General features: G+C 38.0%; 2 protein-coding genes across 3 annotated transcripts; both read left to right on the top strand.

Annotated features, from left to right (window-relative positions):
- Window positions 1-82: 82 nt before the first annotated feature.
- Window positions 83-9,497, top strand: LOC133659237 (uncharacterized protein C2orf80-like). The gene is made up of 7 exons (XM_062061969.1): window positions 83-240; window positions 296-377; window positions 4,725-4,807; window positions 4,906-4,999; window positions 5,568-5,645; window positions 7,828-7,915; window positions 9,337-9,497. The coding sequence occupies exons 1-7, from the start codon at window positions 200-202 to the stop codon at window positions 9,495-9,497; spliced, it is 627 nt and encodes a 208-aa protein (XP_061917953.1). The 5' UTR covers window positions 83-199.
- Window positions 9,498-17,019: 7,522 nt separating this feature from the next.
- On the top strand, window positions 17,020-19,291 carry LOC133659006 (gamma-crystallin M2-like). Of its 2 annotated transcripts, none has more exons than XM_062061598.1 (3): window positions 17,020-17,240; window positions 17,404-17,646; window positions 18,952-19,291. In XM_062061598.1, exons 2-3 carry the CDS (start codon window positions 17,479-17,481, stop codon window positions 19,222-19,224), a joined length of 441 nt encoding a protein of 146 aa, XP_061917582.1. In that variant the 5' UTR covers window positions 17,020-17,240; window positions 17,404-17,478; the 3' UTR covers window positions 19,225-19,291. The 2 variants fall into 2 exon arrangements, with proteins under 2 accessions (XP_061917582.1, XP_061917581.1); XM_062061597.1 differs by lacking the exon at window positions 17,020-17,240 and adding an exon at window positions 17,298-17,320.
- Window positions 19,292-20,041: the final 750 nt, after the last annotated feature.

Raw genomic sequence — 20,041 nt, 5'->3', positions numbered from 1 at the left:
TACCTTCTGTACACTTCCTGTATTTGATGTGTACATACGCTCCTATTAGTTTGCATTCTACACAACTCTTTGTCTTTTAATTAAACATTAGCCCAACAAGCTTTTTTGGTTGTTTTTTTTAGTACCAGTTCTGCATCTTTTAAGTTGCTACGACTTTAACCGTCCTTATCTGCAGCGCCTGAGAAGAATCTGTGCCATTATGGAGACAAAGTTGCTAAGAAGAGACGTTGAGATCCTCCTGTAAGTACACAACTCTTCAAATGGACTTGGTGGATGTTAACGTTGGTTCTTCCAGGGAGGAATACATCGGACAGAAGCTGAGAGAGAATTCCTTTGACCCCACTGGGAAAGGATCCTCCACAATGCTGGATGACCTGGTAAATAGTTTTTCTGTATATAATAGGATATTTGCATGTACATGACAGTAGCCTATAGTAGGCTACAATTTTGTCCCATTGACTCCTATTATAGCTTCTATAACGCTGATTTATTATAATGCTTTTATCATTAATACTTAATACATCTCTACCTTCATAGCAAAACAAAAATTGATTGTCGGCTTGTGGATATATTTTTAGGTATGGCTAGAAACAGGTGCTTTATATCGGTCGATACCGATAATTGTTGATATTTTTTATGACCTAATGGAAAATAAGGAGCAGGAAAAATATATATTAAATGTAAAAATGTTTATTTCAGATGTAACCTTCCTCTGATTATAATCCCTCAGCTATCAAGGCAGAAAGGAAAGCATGAAAAAACTCAATGTAAACAAAATTGTAAAATCACATTGAACGCTAAATACGGACTTAAAAGGAAGGTGCAAAAATAAAGAATATGTACGAAATGTTTAATAAAGTGTAACAAAAAAAGTGTGAAAATGTAAACATAGAGAAACCTGAGAAGAACTATTTTCTGCAGGTTTAGTGCCAGGAAGTTACAGCTGTGCTCTAAAGGGTGAGCGCGGCTATAGTGGTGTGGTATTACCAGTCTTGGTGGTGTCAAGTGCCTTGCATCATTTACAGACCACATTGGTCTGACTACAGTCCCTTTTTTAAAAAAAATTTAAAACTGTCAAGGGGACTTTTCCTGTTTTATCCACAACTTCTACTTTCTCTTCTCACTCTATGCTAAGAATCAACCGCCAGACAAGATGGTGCAACCAAACATGATAGTTGCTACTGTTACCTGATTGTCAGTCCCACTGATCAGTGATCACTTCCTGTGTTGCTCGGTTACCGGAGGGAGTGCCTTTGTTCATGCAACCAACCTTGCCTCGCAGCATCCGGTTTTTCTGACGAAGAAGAAAAAAAAAAGATCAAACATTTTATCGAACGCATTTTTATTGATATTGGTTAAATGTCTATTTCGATATATGTTGATATTGTTTAAACCTTGTATATTTTTACAACACATTTTACCATGTTCGTCGTATTCTAAAATACAATAAATACATTTTATACACACCATATTAACAACTTTTTTTGGGGAAAATTTCTATTAAAAAAAAACTACGGATGTGCCGATCGATCAGCCACCGATCAGTACCGGCCGACTTCTTGAAAAAGTACGATTAATAGCTTTCAATGCCGATCACAAACGCCCATCCCTTCTGGCTAATATTGTATTTATTTTAGTCTCCCCGGCTGACAAGCTAGCTGCTAATGATGTGGAGTCGCCCCCGTAAGTAAAACATATTCACCTCTATTACGGCAAATAAACTGCATTTCTTAGTATCTTAAGTAGCATTATCACTGGAGGACGAGGCTAAACATGTCACACACAGAGAGCAAGCAGAATCAGGCATGCTAATTGCTAAGCTAACCACTAAACTAGCTGTTTGTGCGCTAGAAATGTCAGTCAGTACACCACACGTAAGGAGGGCGACTTCACCCATAAATTGGTGGTGTCGACAGCAACGGTTATATCAGATAATAGTTTTTAATTTTGTCCAAAGCTTTTCTTTTCTGTTACACATTCAGAGAATAATTCACTGGATGCAAGAGGACTAAAAGCAAAAATTATTTAAAAGACTCATTTAGTTTTTGATCGTGTTTAGTTATTGTGTACTATTGACTTTGTTTTGATCAAAGAAAGAATGACAAACTTGTTATATATTGTGCTGATATTGTTAAACAGTTAATAACACCCATCTATAAATACATTAGGGCTGCAACTAACGATTAATTTGATCATCGATTAATCTGTCGATTATTACTTCGATTAATAATCGGATAAAAGAGAAACTACATTTCTATCCTTTCCAGTATTTTATTGAAAAAAAACAGCATACTGGCACCATACTTATTTTGATTATTGTTTCTTAGCTGTTTGTACATGTTGCAGTTTATAAATAAAGGTTTATTAAAAAACAACAACAATTGCCTCTGCGCATAGCATAGATCCAACGAATCGATGACTAAGTTAATCGCCAACTATTTTTATAATCGATTTTAATCGATTTAATCGATTAGTTGTTGCAGCCCTAAAATACATTGAAAAATGTACAGTCAACACATGTGATCGGTTTTAGTATCGGCTGATCTTCCTCATGGATGATCGGTATCGCAGCATATATCCCTTATCGGAACACCCTAAAAACAGCTAAAGAAATCTGCCACGATACTGTACATATTTCAAACCTTTTCACCAATTGCTTGTGACAACATTTATGAAATTACATTTACCGTATTTTTCGGACTATAAGTCGCTCCGGAGTATAAGTCGCACCGGCCGAAAATGCATAATAAAGAAGGAAAAAAACATAAGTCGCACTGGAGTATAAGTCGCATTTTTTTGGGAAATGTATTTGATAAAAGCCAACACCAAGAATAGACATTTGAAAGGCAATTTAAAATAAATAAAGAATAGTGAACAACAGGCTGAATAAGTGTACGTTATCCATCCATCCATCCATTATATGAGGCATAAATAACCAACTGAGAACGTGCCTGGTATGTTAACGTAACATATTATGGTAAGAGTCATTCAAATAACTATAACATATAGAACATGCTATACGTTTACCAAACAATCTGTCACTCCTAATTAGGGTTGGGTATCGTTTGAATTCGAATGATTCCGATTCAGATTCTTTGTTTCGATTCCGATTCCTGACGATTCTCGATTCCGATTCTTTTAAGAGGCAGGGTCAAAAAAAAGTTTAGGATATTTTAAATGAGCTAGCTAACCTACAGTCTTTCTGAATGAAATAGTCTGACATTCTCCATCAAATTTTAATTCTATTAACTTTTTATGAACTTTACTATAAATTCCTCACAGGGCTGTTTTCAACTAGAATATGAATATCAAATCTATGAACTTGAATATAAATATTATAAATTATGAATACATTTTCCCAGGGGTACACTTTCCTCAAGAGAGCTTTATTTTTGAAAACCTCATGAAAACACATTTACACATAAGTGTATGATGCTGCAGGAAACCTCATGAAAACACCTTTACACACACAAGTGTATGATGCTGCAGGAAACCTCATGAAAACACCTTTACACACACAAGTGTATGATGCTGCAGGAAACCTCATGAAAACACATTTACACACACAAGTGTATGATGCTGCAGGAAACCTCATGAAAACACATTTACACACACAAGTGTATGATGCTGCAGGAAACCTCATGAAAACACATTTACACACACAAGTGTATGATGCTGCAGGTACTTAAAAATGTTACCGTGCTCCCACTGATGGGCTAACCTGGTGCAGAAAAGCAAATAAACAATAAGAAACAACCTGCAAAACCCAGTCCAGATTAGCAGCAGGTACAGTATAAAATCAGAGACAGTTCTTGTTTAGGAAAATGACCATATCCGCCTTCTCAGGCAGGATGCGTGAGCGTTCTGGACAGATAGTGTCTCCTGCTGTGGAAAATACACGTTCGCTGGGTGTGGAAGAAGCTTGAATGCATAAATAGGAGAAAGCGAGATATGACAGCAAAGGATAAGTCTTTTGTTGGTTCCACCACCATGCAGCAGGGTCGTTAGACATAAGTATCGGTGGAACGTCCTGGTACATCTGCAGCTCTCTCTCCACTCGTTTCTTGATGGACATGGAGCTCTGTTATTTTGCGGTTATTTCATTTTTTTTTTGTAAAGTAAAGCCACACTTTCGACCGCCGACGCCCGCTATCCATGCTTGAGCTTGACTGACTCGCTCGGCTATGCTAACACTTCCGGCGGTGGGCGCTTCTTTGTTGGTGTTCAGCGGCTTCTTCTTCCGGTTCGGCGGACATATTTTTTTCCGGTCGGCGGACTGGTATCGAAAATAGGAATCGAAATTTAAACTTTTGAACGATTCCGGGAGAATCGGAAAGTTAGTCCCGGTTCCAATCGATACTCGATACTCGATACCCAACCCTACTCCTAATCGCTAAATCCCATGAAATCTTATACGTCTAGTCTCTTACGTGAATGAGCTAAATAATATTATTTGATATTTTACGCTAATGTGTTAATCATTTCACACATAAGTCGCTCCTGAGTATAAGTCGCACCCCCATCCAAACTATGAAAAAAACTGTGACTTAGTCTGAAAAATACGGTAAACAAAACCAATCTTCAAGAAATAACTCCACAATGATTGCTATATATTGTCCAACCTTCAATGATAAATCCTTTCTCAAATATTAAATATTTTTGGCATAAACCTGCCTACTCTTACTAAAGCTTCAGTGTGTGTGCGGCGTTTGTGTGTGTTTCAGGCCCACTATGACCTCGCCATCAGCGTTGCTGCTTTTCGGACGGCGAAGGACCGGGGGAGTAAATCACATGATGGAGACCTCACGTACGCAAATTGACCTTTTAATGGCGACTTCATTTCCCCGAGCGTCTTACACCTTGAGTTATTAACGCGTGTATTTATGGTTTCCCCCGGGGCCACAGCGGGCGGGGCCGCATGCCAGCAAGCACCGCCATGTATCGCAATCGCTTGCAGCGGGAGGCCATGATCTTATCATCCTTTGCGGGCATCGTCATGGTAAGCGGCTCTACTTGAAACACAGTACAGGCCAAAAGTTATGTACTTAACAAAAAAAGGTGTAATACCCGATATCATGTTTTATATTCTAGTTTCTTCAAAATAGCCACCCTTTGCTCTGATTACTTTTTCGCACACTCTTGGCATTCTCTCAATGAGCTTCAAGCACACCTGTGAAGTGAAAACCCTTACAGGTGACTACCTCTTGAAGCTCATTGAGAGAATGCAAAGCAGTAATCAGAGCAAAGGGTGGCTATTTTGAAGAAACTAGACTATAAAACATGTTATCAGTTATTTCACCTTTTTTGTTAAGTACATAACTCCACACATGTTCATTCATAGTTTTGATGCCTTCAGTGACAATCTACAATGTAAATTGTCAAGCAAATAAAGAAAACGCATTGAATGAGAAGGTGTGTCCAAACTTTTGGCCTGTACTGTATGCGTGCAGAAGGTATTGCATCCGAAACAAAAAGGGAGGGTTACGTTTTTGATGGGGTTGAAGAATGTAAATGGGAAAGTTTTCCCGCACCAAGCTAATAAATTGAGCCTCATGTTGCCTTCTCAGAGCAGCCTGCCAGTGGAGGAGATCTTGGCTTTGTACAAGTGCAAACCAGCTGCCTCGTACCCTGACGTGCACTCCAAGGTATATCAGAGTGATGACACAATTAAGGGTAAAACTACAAATAGGAGCCATCCTTGACGTACTCTGACAATGACTGTCCTACTTCAGTAGCCTTTTATAACATTACGTATATCAAACCGCCTGCTTTGATTTTCTGACATGCAATCTTTTAATAACGATGGAGTAGCTCCAGGACGGAAAAGTCCTCAGGCAGTGAACCCTAAGACTTTATTGGGCACTTCTTTGTACTTCCAGGAACATTTTTGCTGTCTTTTTGGCCATAATTTTGGTTTTGTTACGCCGAATGGAATCTTTTTCTTTCCCCCAATAGGATTTATTTCATGTTCAATTTGAATATTTTTGTATCAATTCTTTCATACAACGATACACTAGGAAATCATTATAGCCCAGTAGAGTAGCGAGAGGACAAAAAAAGTGTATAAAAATAATGATTTATATTTTTTCTACCTTTTTGGTCATATCTCTTTAGACGTAAAAAAAAATAGCGAAAATGTCATGGTTTTTTTTAACCCTTTGAAATTCCATTAAACCTCAACAGGGCTGGGTGATAAGGCTGGAAATGTTATCACAATATGAGTGTTTTATAACAGTCGATATCAATTATTGATTATATGTATGATCTATCATTTACTATATTTACTACTTGATATCGTTTACTAACAACAAGACATCATGGCGGAGCCGAAATCGACTTTCTTAACATGGAGATATTCTCACTACTTTTCTTTTGTCGAGCACAAGGAAAATAACGTTTTAGTTAAATGTAAGTTGTCTTGGATCAAAGATCTTATCTACTGCCCAAAACAGCAATTCAAATCTGCTGAAACAGCTACAAAAGCAACATGCTTCAACAAAGCTAGTAAAGAGAGACTTCACAGACTCCAATGCCACTTCACCTTCACCTCCACCACCACCCAAGCAACAGCGGCTGGATTTTTTAACGGAGGGACTGCTAGCCAGGAAAAAAATTGATAGAGCCATTGCGGCGTATGTGCTAGAAGACATGCATGCTATTTCTACAGTGGAGTCACCCGCTTTCAGGCAGCTAATTAGCATGATACCGGGCGTCAAACGGCAAATGGCACGGAAAACCTTTTCCAAGTACATGGACAGTGAGTACATAAAAATGGAAAGCGAGCTTAAGAAAACGTTTGAGGGGTTGGACTACATCAAAACTCTGTCTCTGCTCATCATTCAGCACTGAAGGTACACACACTCTGGTTTCCTGTGAATTCTCTTATATGCTGTTGCTCTTTCATTCTAGACTTCAAGAGTGTTTGAATATCACATCACTCTAAATTTATAGACTATAAAGTTCACAAGCATTAAGAGGGATGCTAGTGGGCCAGGCCCATCTTTCCTTATCTCTAAACTAAAACTGGGGAAATGTGTAGAGTGTTCTGGGCTTCAGTACAGCGTTGATCTCCTGAAGACATGATTTTATTTCAGAATTCCTTGGGAGAGAAAAACGCCTGGTTAGGCTTTGTGTGTTTGTCATGTGTGCCTTCCTTGGGTGAAGCCAGGTTTACAGCTATGTTGTTATTATGCTGTTTGTTACTTATGTATGTTATGTTGCAGCTATTTAAAATAGTATTGTCAATTTGTTCTGGCCTTAAATAAATTGGCCCCTTTGAAACATATCTTTGTTGCTGTGTGTTGTATGCAGACCACATTGCTTAGCAGAGTTCAGTGATGCAAATGCCTGTTAAATTGATCAACAGATTGTACTATTCTCCATTGCAATAACAATACTGAAATGAAGGCTAAAAGGGCATTAATTGGAAGCTTAAAAAAAAAAAGACTAACTAAAGTTACTTTTCACAGTAACACATTACTTTTTGGTGTAAGTAACTGAGTTAGTAACTGAGTAAAATAAAGTAACTTGTAACTAACTAGTTACTGGTTTTCAGTAACTAACCCAACACTGCTGATCAGTGATCATTTCCTGCGTTGCTCGGTTACCAGAGAGCGAGTGCCTTTGTCCATGCAACCAACCTTGCTTTTTCAACTTCTGTTTTCTTCCGACAAAGAAAAAAAAAAAAAAGATCCAACTAATTTTTAATTGGTTATTTTCCATTGGATATATATTTATCATTTCATCGCCGAGCCCTTAACATAATTATGCCAGTGTTTTTATTTTTGAAAAAAAGGTGTTTAAATGTGTTTTTTCTACTTCATGCAGGCCTCAATCGTGTGTCCCTTCACGCTCTCCTGCCACCCACTGGCCATGCTGAGTTCCTACAAGGCCGTGCAACACTCCAGGAAACACAGTTGAGTCCTGGCACAGAGCGTCAATGTCTTCTAGGTCTGCATGCACTTTAAAACTCATCAGTGCTACTAATTAGGAGTGTGCAATACATCTTTTTTCACTGATATTGGAGCTCTGGGTTTTGGCCGATACCTACATTGATACGATACCGTGTCAGCAGGAGTCATACATACGTTTATTATGTTGTAGTGTGGAATTTTAGAGAAGGTTTGATCGATCAATCAAATGAGTCAAATGGAACAAAGGCGGGTTTGAAAAACATTACCGTATTTTTCGGACTATAAGTCGCAGTTTTTTTTCATAGTTTGGCCGAGGGTGCGACTTATACTCAGGAGCGACTTATGTGTGAAATGATTAACACATTACCGTAAAATATCAAATATTATTTAGCTCATTCACGTAAGAGACTAGACGTATAAGATTTCATGGGATTTAGCGATTAGGAGTGACAGATTGTTTGGTAAACGTATAGCATGTTCTATATGTTATAGTTATTTGAATGACTCTTACCATAATATGTTACGTTAACATACCAGGCACGTTCTCAGTTGGTTGTTTATGCCTCATATAACGTACACTTATTCAGCCTGTTGTTCACTATTCTTTATTTATTTTAAATTGCCTTTCAAATGTCTATTCTTGGTGTTGGCTTTTATCAAATACATTTCCCCCAAAAATGCGACTTATACTTATATACGTTTTTTTCCTTTATTATGCATTTTCGGCCGGTGCGACTTATACTCCGGAGCGACTTATACTCCGGAGCGACTTATACTCCGAAAAATATGGTAACCTACTTTTTATTAACCGACTGCAATGGATTTATACTGTCTTTAAATTGAAGTAGATTGGTAATTTTTTTTTTTGTTGGCGACACTTGGTGGCCACAATAATTCGAGTTAAAATCATGATGCTGTAAGATGGATGATGCGGACACGTTTGTTACCGGGTACTTTCCGATACGCTTCTGCCTTTTTGTGTAAAATGCGCAACCATAATTACTTGATACTTGTTTATATTAGCAAATGTGCGGTTTTACACTGCAACATTGTTCAATCAAGCACACTTATGCTTAGCTGTTGTGTAGCTGCTAGCCTACCGTATAGTATAACCTACCACTTGACTAAAATAGAAGAAAGGAGAAACAATTGTGTGTTTATTGGGGGACGTTTAAATGTTAACTGGCTGTCCATCTTGGCACAAGTCGGACTGTTTGTATCCGAGAGTTTAACCGATATAATCGGGTTCTTATTCATTTTGCCAATATCGCACCGATATCAAAATTGGCCCGGGACACCCTACTACTAATGCTGGCTAAGCAAATTGCTCCTTGCCACGGTTTTGTGCGAATGTGTTGTGTTTTTTTATCCAAGCAAACGCTCGTACGGTTCAGTTTGTGACCGTTGGTCTTGCCTTGTGTAGATGAAACGTTGAAACGACGGCTGTTTGAGAGGACAAAGTCCGGCGCCCCCTGCAGACCACGTCAAGCGCCGTCGTCCTCGTCCTTCCTCTCCTCTTCCTCCCTCACCTTCCTCAGCGTGAGTAGCAGCGTTTTTGCCCCCCAAATGAATGCTCAGTTTTGACCTCCTTGACAAGAGGGGAGAATGTGTTTATATCTCTGCTGCCACCCCGCTTCTCTCTTACCCAACCCTCCCTTGTGACCCCAGGCCAGCAGTGACGGTCATGAGGACAGCTGAGGGGGGGCCCACCACTGATAGCTGAGGGGGGGGGGCTCACCACTGACAGCTGAAGGGGGGCCCACCACTGACACCAGCTTGTCATCAGTAGACTGATCAGGATACATTACTTACATTACATAATACTTTTTACAAAAGATACAACTTCAAAGGCCTGTTTCTTGCAAATACATAATTCTAAAAATACCGCCTTCCGCCCGATTGTAGCTGAGATAGGCTCCAGCGACCCCGAAGGTAATAAGCGGTAGAAAATGGATAGATGGGACTATAAAAATAAACATTAAAAAGTGGAATAAAAGTGCAAAGATGTCAAATGTAATGTCCTTTAAAGCTTTCATTTGATCAAAAATAATAATGAATCAAAAGCAATGTTATAAATTATTGACCTATTCGAAGATCTAATCCAATTACTTCACATCAAATATTCCACTTCAAAATGTTTTAAAATTTTTCTTTGTCAAAAATGGGCATGAAAAAAAAAAAGTGGGGCCAGGGGCCAAATACATGCACATATTATATTAATATGATGGCTATATAATTAATCTAATGGATATATATAATTAAAATAATTGGATATTAGGAGTATGTGAAAGTTCGACTCCTGCCTTGTTGACTTCCGTGACCTCCTTAGTTGTGTAATCAGTCAGAAATATCAAGCAGCTAAAATGCGCCAAACAAGGATAAATAAGTGTGCAGAGAGTGTTTTCCATTTATCCCATCATGCACTCTTATGGATGGATGTACCGTATTTTTCGGAGTATAAGTCGCACCTGCCGAAAATGCATAATAAAGAAGGAAAAAAACATAAGTCGCACTGGAGTATAAGTCGCATTTTTTGGGGGAAATGTATTTGATAAAAGCCAACACCAAGAATAGACATTTGAAAGGCAATTTAAAATAAATAAAGAATAGTGAACAACAGGCTGAATAAGTGTACGTTATATGAGGCATAAATAACCAACTGAGAACGTGCCTGGTATGTTAACGTAACATATTATGGTAAGAGTCATTCAAATAACTATAACATATAGAACATGCTATACGTTTACCAAACAATCTGTCACTCCTAATCGCTAAATCCCATGAAATCTTATACGTCTAGTCTCTTACGTGAATGAGCTAAATAATATTATTTGATATTTTATGGTAATGTGTTAATAATTTCACACACAAGTCGCACCCTCGGCCAAACTATGAAAAAACTGCGACTTATAGTCAGAAAAATATGGTACTTTTGAATTTTAAAATGGTGTTTGGAAGTGTTTCATAATATCCAGCAAGTTCAGAGATCAGGTTGTATTATGTGTGACCGTGTGTGTTGACCTTTATGTTGCATTTTTTTTTTTTTTGCTCCATGACTAGGGAAGGTTGTTTGGATTGTGTCCTATAAGTAAACATCAAAGTGCAATCAAGGGTCATTGATCTGATTGACTCACATTGTCCACTTGGTAGCAGCAAATATGTAGCATTAAGAAATTGCCTGGTGTTTAAGATGAGTTTGAAAGCTCTCCATCATGCTTTGATGAAGTCATGATGTCTCGCTGGCCAATTTGAAGAGGCTGACAGGCTGTAGTTTGTACACACCTGATCGAGAGATTTAAGTATTGAAAGTAAAAAATAAATACAAATGTATGACTTATTTTAACAATTTTATGAGTGGATAAATCCCCAATAATTTTTGGTGTTTGTTTTTTTTAAACGGTCATTGCTAAAAAAAATTATGACGCCCCCCTCCCACCACCTTAACTAACACATGTTCTGGGGAAACACTGGATGTTTTTTTTTTACCAACAAGTATGTGCTCCAATCACTCTATCACAAAAAAATCTGAGTTGTAGAAATTATTGGAAACTCAAGACAGCCATGACATTATGTTCTTTACAAGTGTATGTAAACTTTTGACCACGACTGTGGACACACCTAATTCAATGTGTTTTCTTTATTTTCATGACTATTTACATTGTAGATTGTCACTGAAGGCATCAACATGATGAATGAACACGTGGGGTTATGTACTTAATAAAAAAAGGTGAAATAACTGAAAGCATGTTTTATATTCTAGTTTCTTCAAAATAGCCACCCTTTGCTCTGATTACTGCTTTGCACACTCTTGGCATTCTCTCTATGAGCTTCAAGAATCTCTTAGTGGTGCTGGATGGCTGGGCAACGCCTAAAGAGCTGCAGCCAGCCACCGTAGCTCCCACTCCCTCCCCTCTGTTGCAAGTCTCGAGATGTATGTTGTAATATGTACATGTGCTTTGCTATGGGTTTTTTTTACCCACTCCAGACTGGGCCCCCTTAGGAGCCCAGTCTAGATGGTATTTTTGTTTAACTCATCTTACCCCAGCGTTGACCTTTTTCCCATCTTTTATGGGGCGCCTTGTGGCGACCCATCAGCGTTCCTGTTTTGTAACCCTGAACACTGTTTGTCTAATCTTGAATGGGTTTGTGCTGAAAACAAAGTTTTGTTGTACTTGTGCAATGACAAGACTTACCTACCTGATATGGTTTTCTATTCACAGGTGTTCAGTGTTTTTTTTAACCATAAAAGGCAGCCAAAATAAGTTTCTTAGCTGTGGTTTGTTAAATTATAATAAACTTTTCCACCACTTGTGGCACTAATGATAAAATCAAACACTAGTTTGGAGCTTAAGTCAGAGAAGTTTAAGCACAAAAATGACGACTAAAGTGGCGGAGCTATATTTTCATTTACACTTTAATTTTTTTGACAGTTAAGACATGAGTTTATTTTAGCACAACATAATTCATTTTTCGTCAGTTATTTGTGAGTCCCTTCTTACGCAGTATATTTGGTTAGTACTTATCTTTCTAACTGGCCTGACCTAAGCCTAAGGTTTGTTAATTCACGGTTAATTTTGGAGTGGGCCCCGAGGTTGAGGTTAAGAACAGACCAAATGTAAGAACTTCCATCAACTCTGTAGTGGAGTTGTACGGTATACCGGTATAGTATCGCGGTACTATACTCTGAAAAGTACCGGTTCCCGGGCATGACGGCGTGTTGTGACATTGCTGGTTTTACGAGCAGAGGAGCATGTTCTGCAGCACACGCACACACGGAGAATTTACAAGCAGACACAGTGTGTAGACCAGTGGTTCTTAACCTTGTTGGAGGTACCGAACCCCACCAGTTTCATATGCGCATTCACCGAACCCTTCTTTAGTGAAAATTAAAATGTTTTTTTCAAATTCAAGACAAAGTTATGTTTTTGGTAACACTTTAGTATGGGGAACATATTCTAAGTAACAAAGACTTAATTTAGAGTTATTTGGTTAGGGTTAGGGTTATAATAAGGCCATGCCGAATAAGGCATTAATAAGTACTTAATAATGACTAGTTAAGAGCCAATATGTTACTAATTTGCATGTTAATAAGCAAATAATTAATGGTGAATATGTTCCCCATACTAAAGTGTTACCATGTTTTTTTTACTGGTGCATAAAATGAAGCGTGCATGAACATCACATTGTTCAAAGAACAAAACCAACACAGTGCATAAACTCACAACAAATTACACACCTACAAACCAGTCAGCTGTTGCCGTATCCGTAATACGCAGATAGGGAGAAGTTTTTATTTACACGAGTCGGTTGTGTTTTGACCTCCGCCGAACCCCTGAGCCCGAGTCACCGAACCCCTAGGGTTCCATCGAACCCAGGTTAAGAACCACTGGTGTAGACAGAAAAGGGAGAACGGACGCATTTTGGCCTAAAAACTAACGATAAAGGTGAAGTTATAACACTGAAACGCCCTCGGGAAGAGGTGCTTTAAGACATGACTATCTAGCTAGCGGCGAACGTCCTACCGCAGTCTGCAGTGTTTTAGCTACTTCTAAATCACTAATCCTCGCCTCCATGGCGACAAAGTAAGTTTCTTACAAGTATAATCAGTCGGATGAGGAATAGCTCATCGGAGAGAGAGGGTGTTGAGGTGGGGGGGGGGGGGGGTAGCGGAGGGTGTATATATTTTCAAGTATTTTATATATACATATAATCCATTCTTGAATGAGTATATCCGTTCGGCCACCGTGTTCAATGGAGAAGTCTGATCTACAAAATGTGCAAGCAGCATACCCCTTCCCCTTCGAGCTGTCCTGGATGAACTGAAATTATTTTTCCCAATCATTTTGGAACTTGCAAGCGTACTTCTTCTTCTTACTAGTCGTCGCCATGTCTCTGCTTCGTCTCTGTTATGTTTTTGGACATTACTACTTGCCGTAGTTTTGAAGCAATGCATGATGGGAATCCGGATGTTGTGTGTCAGTGTATTAACGTGCCGGCTGGAATAAACACGTGCGACTTATATATGTTTTTTTCCTTCTTTATTATGCATTTTCGGCCGGTGCGACTTATACTCCAAAGCGACTTATACTCCGGTGCGACTTATACTCCAAAGCGACTTATACTCCGGAGCGACTTATACTCTAGTGCGACTTATATATGTTTTTTTTCCTTCTTTATTATGCATTTTCAGCCGGTGCGGCTTATACTCCGGAGCGACTTATACTCCAGTGCGACTTATATATGTTTTTTTCCTTCTTTATTATGCATTTTCGGCCGGTGCGACTTATACTCCAAAGCGACTTATACTCCGGTGCGACTTATACTCCGGTGCGGCATATATATGTTTTTTTCCTTCTTTATTATGCATTTTCGGCCAGTGCGACTTATACTCCAGTGCGACTTATGCTCCAGTGCGACTTATGCTCCAGTGCGACTTATATATGTTTTTTTCCTTCTTTATTATGCATGTTCGGCCGGTGCGACTTATACTCCAAAGCGACTTATACTCCGGTGCGACTTATACTCCAGTGCGGCTTATATATGTTTTTTTCCTTCTTTATTATGCATTTTCGGCCGGTGCGACTTATACTCCGGTGCGACTTATACTCCAGTGCGGCTTATATATGTTTTTTTCCTTCTTTATTATGCATTTTCGGCCGGTGCGACTTATACTCTAGTGCGACTTATATATGTTTTTTTTCCTTCTTTATTATGCATTTTCAGCCGGTGCGGCTTATACTCCGGAGCGACTTATACTCCAGTGCGACTTGTATGTTTTTTTCCTTCTTTATTATGCATTTTCGGCCGGTGCGACTTATACTCCAAAGCGACTTATACTCCGGTGCGACTTATACTCCAGTGCGGCTTATATATGTTTTTTTCCTTCTTTATTATGCATTTTCGGCCGGTGCGACTTATACTCCGGAGCGACTTATACTCCAGTGCGACTTATATATGTTTTTTTTCCTTCTTTATTATGCATTTTTGGCCGGTGCGACTTATACTCCGGAGCGACTTATACTCCAGTGCGGCTTATATATGTTTTTTTCCTTCTTTATTATGCATTTTCGGCCGGTGCGACTTATACTCCGGAGCGACTTATACTCCAGTGCGACTTATATATGTTTTTTTTCCTTCTTTATTATGCATTTTTGGCCGGTGCGACTTATACTCCGGAGCGACTTATACTCCAGTGCGACTTATATATGTTTTTTTTCCTTCTTTATTGTGCATTTTCGGCCGGTGCGACTTATACTCCGGAGCGACTTATACTCCAGTGCGGCTTATATATGTTTTTTTCCTTCTTTATTATGCATTTTCGGCCGGTGCGACTTATACTCCGCTGAGAAATAGCTCCGTGCCTGCCTACTTTATGGGTTATAGATAAACCCATGGATAACGGAGACATATATAATAGTCTCCTTTTCAGGTGAGAGACGACGCTAAAGGCAGTGCCTTTAAGGCACGCCCCCAATATTATTGTCCGGGTGAAATTCGGGAGAATGGTTGCCCCGGGAGATTTTCGGGAGGGGCACTGAAATTCGGGAGTCTACTGGGAAAATCGGGAGGGTTGGCAATTATGGCCATGGGTGGAACTACACTACCGTTCAAAAGTTTGGGGTCACGTTGAAATGTCCTTATTTTTGAAGGAAAAGCACTGTACTTTTCAATGAAGATAACTTTAAACTAGTCTTAACTTTAAAGAAATACACTCTATACATTGCTAATGTGGTAAATGACTATTCTAGCTGCAAATGTCTGGTTTTTGGTGCAATATCTACATAGGTGTATAGAGGCCCATTTCCAGCAACTATCACTCCAGTGTTCTAATGGTACAATGTGTTTGCTCATTGGCTCAGAAGGCTAATTGATGATTAGAAAACCCTTGTGCAATCATGTTCACACATCTGAAAACAATTTAGCTCGTTACAGAAGCTACAAAACTGACCTTCCTTTGAGCAGATTGAGTTTCTGGAGCATCACATTTGTGGGGTCAATTAAACGCTCAAAATGGCCAGAAAAAGAGAACTTCCATCTGAAACTCGACAGTCTATTCTTGTTCTTAGAAATGAAGGCTATTCCACAAAATTGTTTGGGTGACCCCAAACTTTTGAACGGTAGTGTATACCTGACATCCACTGTAATAATACTAAGTACAATAGCATATCTAGTTGATACTGCTATGATTACATCAATCTTTTTTTAAAATTCACATTATGTTTATAAACTCAGGAAATATGTCCCTGGACACAAGAGGACTTAAATTATGACCAATGTATGATCCTGTAACTACTTGGTATCGGAAAGATACCTAAATTTGTGGTATCGCCCAAAACTAATTTAAAGTATCAAACAAAAGAAAAATTACATTTTAACAGAAGTGTAGATAGAACATGTTGAAACAGAAAATAACCAGATATTAACAGTAAATGAACAAGTAGATTAATAGATTTTACAGTTTGTCCTTTATAATTTTGACAAAATAATAGAATCAGAACAGTTTTATTGCCATTGTTTGAGAACGGGTTCACAAACTAGGAATTTTTTTTGATACAATCGTGCAACATAAAACACAACACAGAATAGGTAATAGATAATAAAAATGAGCTGTAACTGCGCTAGCAGATCTTGTTATTGTTCATGTGTCTGATATGTTACTGCATACGTCAGCAGACTAATTAGGAGCCTTTGTTTGCTTACTTACTACTAAAAGACAAGTTGTCTTGTAAGTTCACTATTTTATTCAAGGACTAAATTGCAATAAGAAACATATTTAATGTACCCTAAAATGTTTTATTAAAATAAAGCCAATAATGCACTTTGTTTGTGGTACCCTTTATTCAGAAAAGTATCGAAATACATTTTGGTACTGGTACCAAAATATTGGTATCGGGACAACCCTAGTTAGTACTTATTTTTCTAACTGGCCTGACCTAAGCCTAAAGTTTGTGTTAAATAAATAATATTTGTGATTAACACATGCTTTCACCAGGTTGCAAACGCTAAGTAGGTTAATTCTAAATATTTAATACGATTAAAATCAAGAGTAGGATTACTAATTGAGGGTTAATATTGGAGGGAGCCCCGAGGTTGAGGTAAAGAACTGACCAAATGTAAGAACTTCCATCAACTCTGTAGGTAACAACGGTGAGTGAAATGTTGCTGACTGCGTCTTTTTCCTGATTCCAGAGCTCCATTTAAAACGTCGCCATAGAAAGGATTCCATTCAAGCAAACAAAAGGGACGCGGCAGTTCTTTCTAGAAGCTGCACAATGTTGCCCAGAGGACGAAGAAGACTCCTGCAGGATCTGTGCTGACAACAACAAGGTGTGTGCGCGTGTGTGTATAAAAGCGTGACACTTGTCTGTTTGCCAAAAAAACACACTGAGGCTGCAAACATGGGCAAGGTCAGCATGCAACATCCACTTTACCCCCCCCCCCCCCCCACCCCCCGTGATCCACGAATAATGACTTTGTTTTGTACCTCCAGATCATCTTCTACGAGGACAGGGACTTCCGGGGCTGCCACTACGAGTGCACCAGCGACTGCACCGACCTGCAGGCCATGTTCGACCGCTGCCGCTCCATCCGCGTGGAGAGCGGCATGTTCATGATCTACGACCGCCCGGGTTACCTGGGTAACCAGTGCTTCATGAGCAGGGGCGACAACCCCGACTACATGGGCAGCAGCTGCATGAACGACTGCGTGCGCTCCTGCCGCCTCATCCCCATGGTAACCTGAGATAAGATCACATATATTGACAAAACATGTAACATACATGTCTGACTGTGTCAATCAAAAATGAGCATGGTTATATTTTTTCACAAGCTTTCATTTTAGCAGCCTGACATCCCAGAATATAATGATATTTCACTATATATATATATCATCCCTTTCTTATTCTGCAGGGAATAGTTTACATTTTAATTAATTTTTTTTAACCCTGCCTGTCCAGCCACTTGGGCAAATAATATTTTATCTTCTGTAAAGATTTTGTTTAATGAAAAAAAAGTAAGTATTTTTAATATATAATCTAATACAAGTGTGTACATACACACACAGGAGAAATTAATGAAAATTAAAACATGTTACATTTCGTACAAATATTTTTATATTCACTATTAGAATACTACATTGATTATATTTTAATTTAAAAATGGATACATTTTAGTTTTAAAATTTCCAGGAAATATTTTTTTAAATTTCTGATATAATCTATGATACAGTACAAATGTATACACAATCAAATTGTTTTAATTCTTTTAATGAAAACGAAAAAAATGGTTCAATTCAAAACATATTTTTGTCACTGTTGATAAAATTACTATTTTATATTAATTCATCTTTTTTATTTTTAAAAACCTATACATTTTACTTTAAAAATATTGCTAATATGTAAACAGTACAAATGTATACACAATCAAATTCTCTTGTTTAATTCCTTAAGAGTTTAATGAAAATGAAAAAATGTGTTACATGTAAAAACATTTTTATTGTCACTGTTAATGAAATTACTATTATATTATTCTTTTTTTAAAACAAAACATTTTAATTTAAAAATATTTTCAGGAAAAAAAAACAACTAGTCCGTAGGAGAGTTTAATGAAAATTAAACGGTGTTCATTTTCAAAAATTATTTTTTATTGTCACTGTTAATCAAAATACATCATATTAAGCTTTAATTTAAAAATGTAATAAAAAAAAAAACAGGAATTATTTTGTTTTTTAAATATTCTAATATATAATAAAGTACAAATGTATATACATATTCAAAGTATTTTTTTTACTTCATAGAAGAATTTAAGGAGAATTTTAAAATGTGTTCAAATGTTTTACTGGTATTTTTTTTATTGTCACTATATGCTATATTAATGAATATTTAATAAATACAAATCTAAACAGTTTAACATAATATGTAACGTTAACTAAAAAATATTACAATACATTTTAACTTAATTTATTTTTACTACTGATGATTAAAATAAAAAGAATTGATCAAACCCAAAAGACGTAACCTTTGACCTCCCCCCTATGCAGCACCGCGGCTCCTTCAGGATGAGGCTGTACGAGCACTTCGACATGGACGGTCAGATGATGGAGCTGACCGGCGACTGTCCCAACCTCAGCGAGCGCTTCCGCGTGTCCAACTGCAACTCGTGCGATGTGTCCGAGGGCCATTGGCTCCTGTACGAGCAGCCCAACTACAGGGGGCGCCACTTCTACCTGCGGCCCGGCACCTACAGGAGCTTCAACGAGTGGAGTGGCACCACCTCCAGGGTGGGCTCCGTCAAGCGCCTCATGGACCTCTAAGGAAGACCGAGATCCTCGTCAAATGTCTGCTCTTTGCACTTTCTCACACGCTGAATAAAATGGCGTCCGTGCTTAAACGTGTTGACCTTTGTTCTTGCTCCCTGCGCGTCGGAGGGACGTGGTCCTGCCCCGATCGGTCTCCTAAAACCATTCTAGACCTCGTTGGAAGCCTGAATAAAACGCTCACGTATGCAACAAATGCACCATCAAATTACTTATGAATGGATTTGACGTTTCCATGACAACCAGGGTCTCTCCATCTTAAAAGGAGAATTTAAGGATCATTTTAAAATGTGTTGACATTTTTTCCTGGTATTTTTTGGATTGTCACTCTATACTATATTAATGAATATTTAATTTAAAAAATCTAGACAGTTTAAATAGTTCATGTAACGTTAACGTTTATTTTAATATTATTTTTTAGTCAACTGTGAATTTGTTTTTACCACAGATGATTCAACTAAAATGCACCATCAAATTATTTATAAATGGATTTGACGTTTCCATGACAACCAGGGTCTCTCCATCTTCATAGGAGAATCTAAGGATAATTTTCAAATGTGTTAAAATTTGTTGATTGTCACTATATACATATTTGCTCAAAAAAAAAAAATCTAAATTTATTTCACGTTTCCATGACAACCAGGGTCTCTCCATCTTAATAGGAGAAATTAAGGATCATTTTCAAATGTTTTAACATTTTTTACTGGTATTTTTGGATTGTCACTCTATACTATATTAATGAATATTTAATTAAAAAAAAGTTTAAATAGTTCAAGTTACATTAAAATGTATTGTAATATTTTTTAGTTAACTG

The sequence above is a fragment of the Entelurus aequoreus genome, linkage group LG10 (assembly GCF_033978785.1).
Source record: "Entelurus aequoreus isolate RoL-2023_Sb linkage group LG10, RoL_Eaeq_v1.1, whole genome shotgun sequence".
NCBI lineage: Eukaryota > Metazoa > Chordata > Actinopteri > Syngnathiformes > Syngnathidae > Entelurus > Entelurus aequoreus.
Note: the sequence above shows the minus strand (reverse complement) of the source record. Positions and strands in the feature narration are given on the sequence as shown.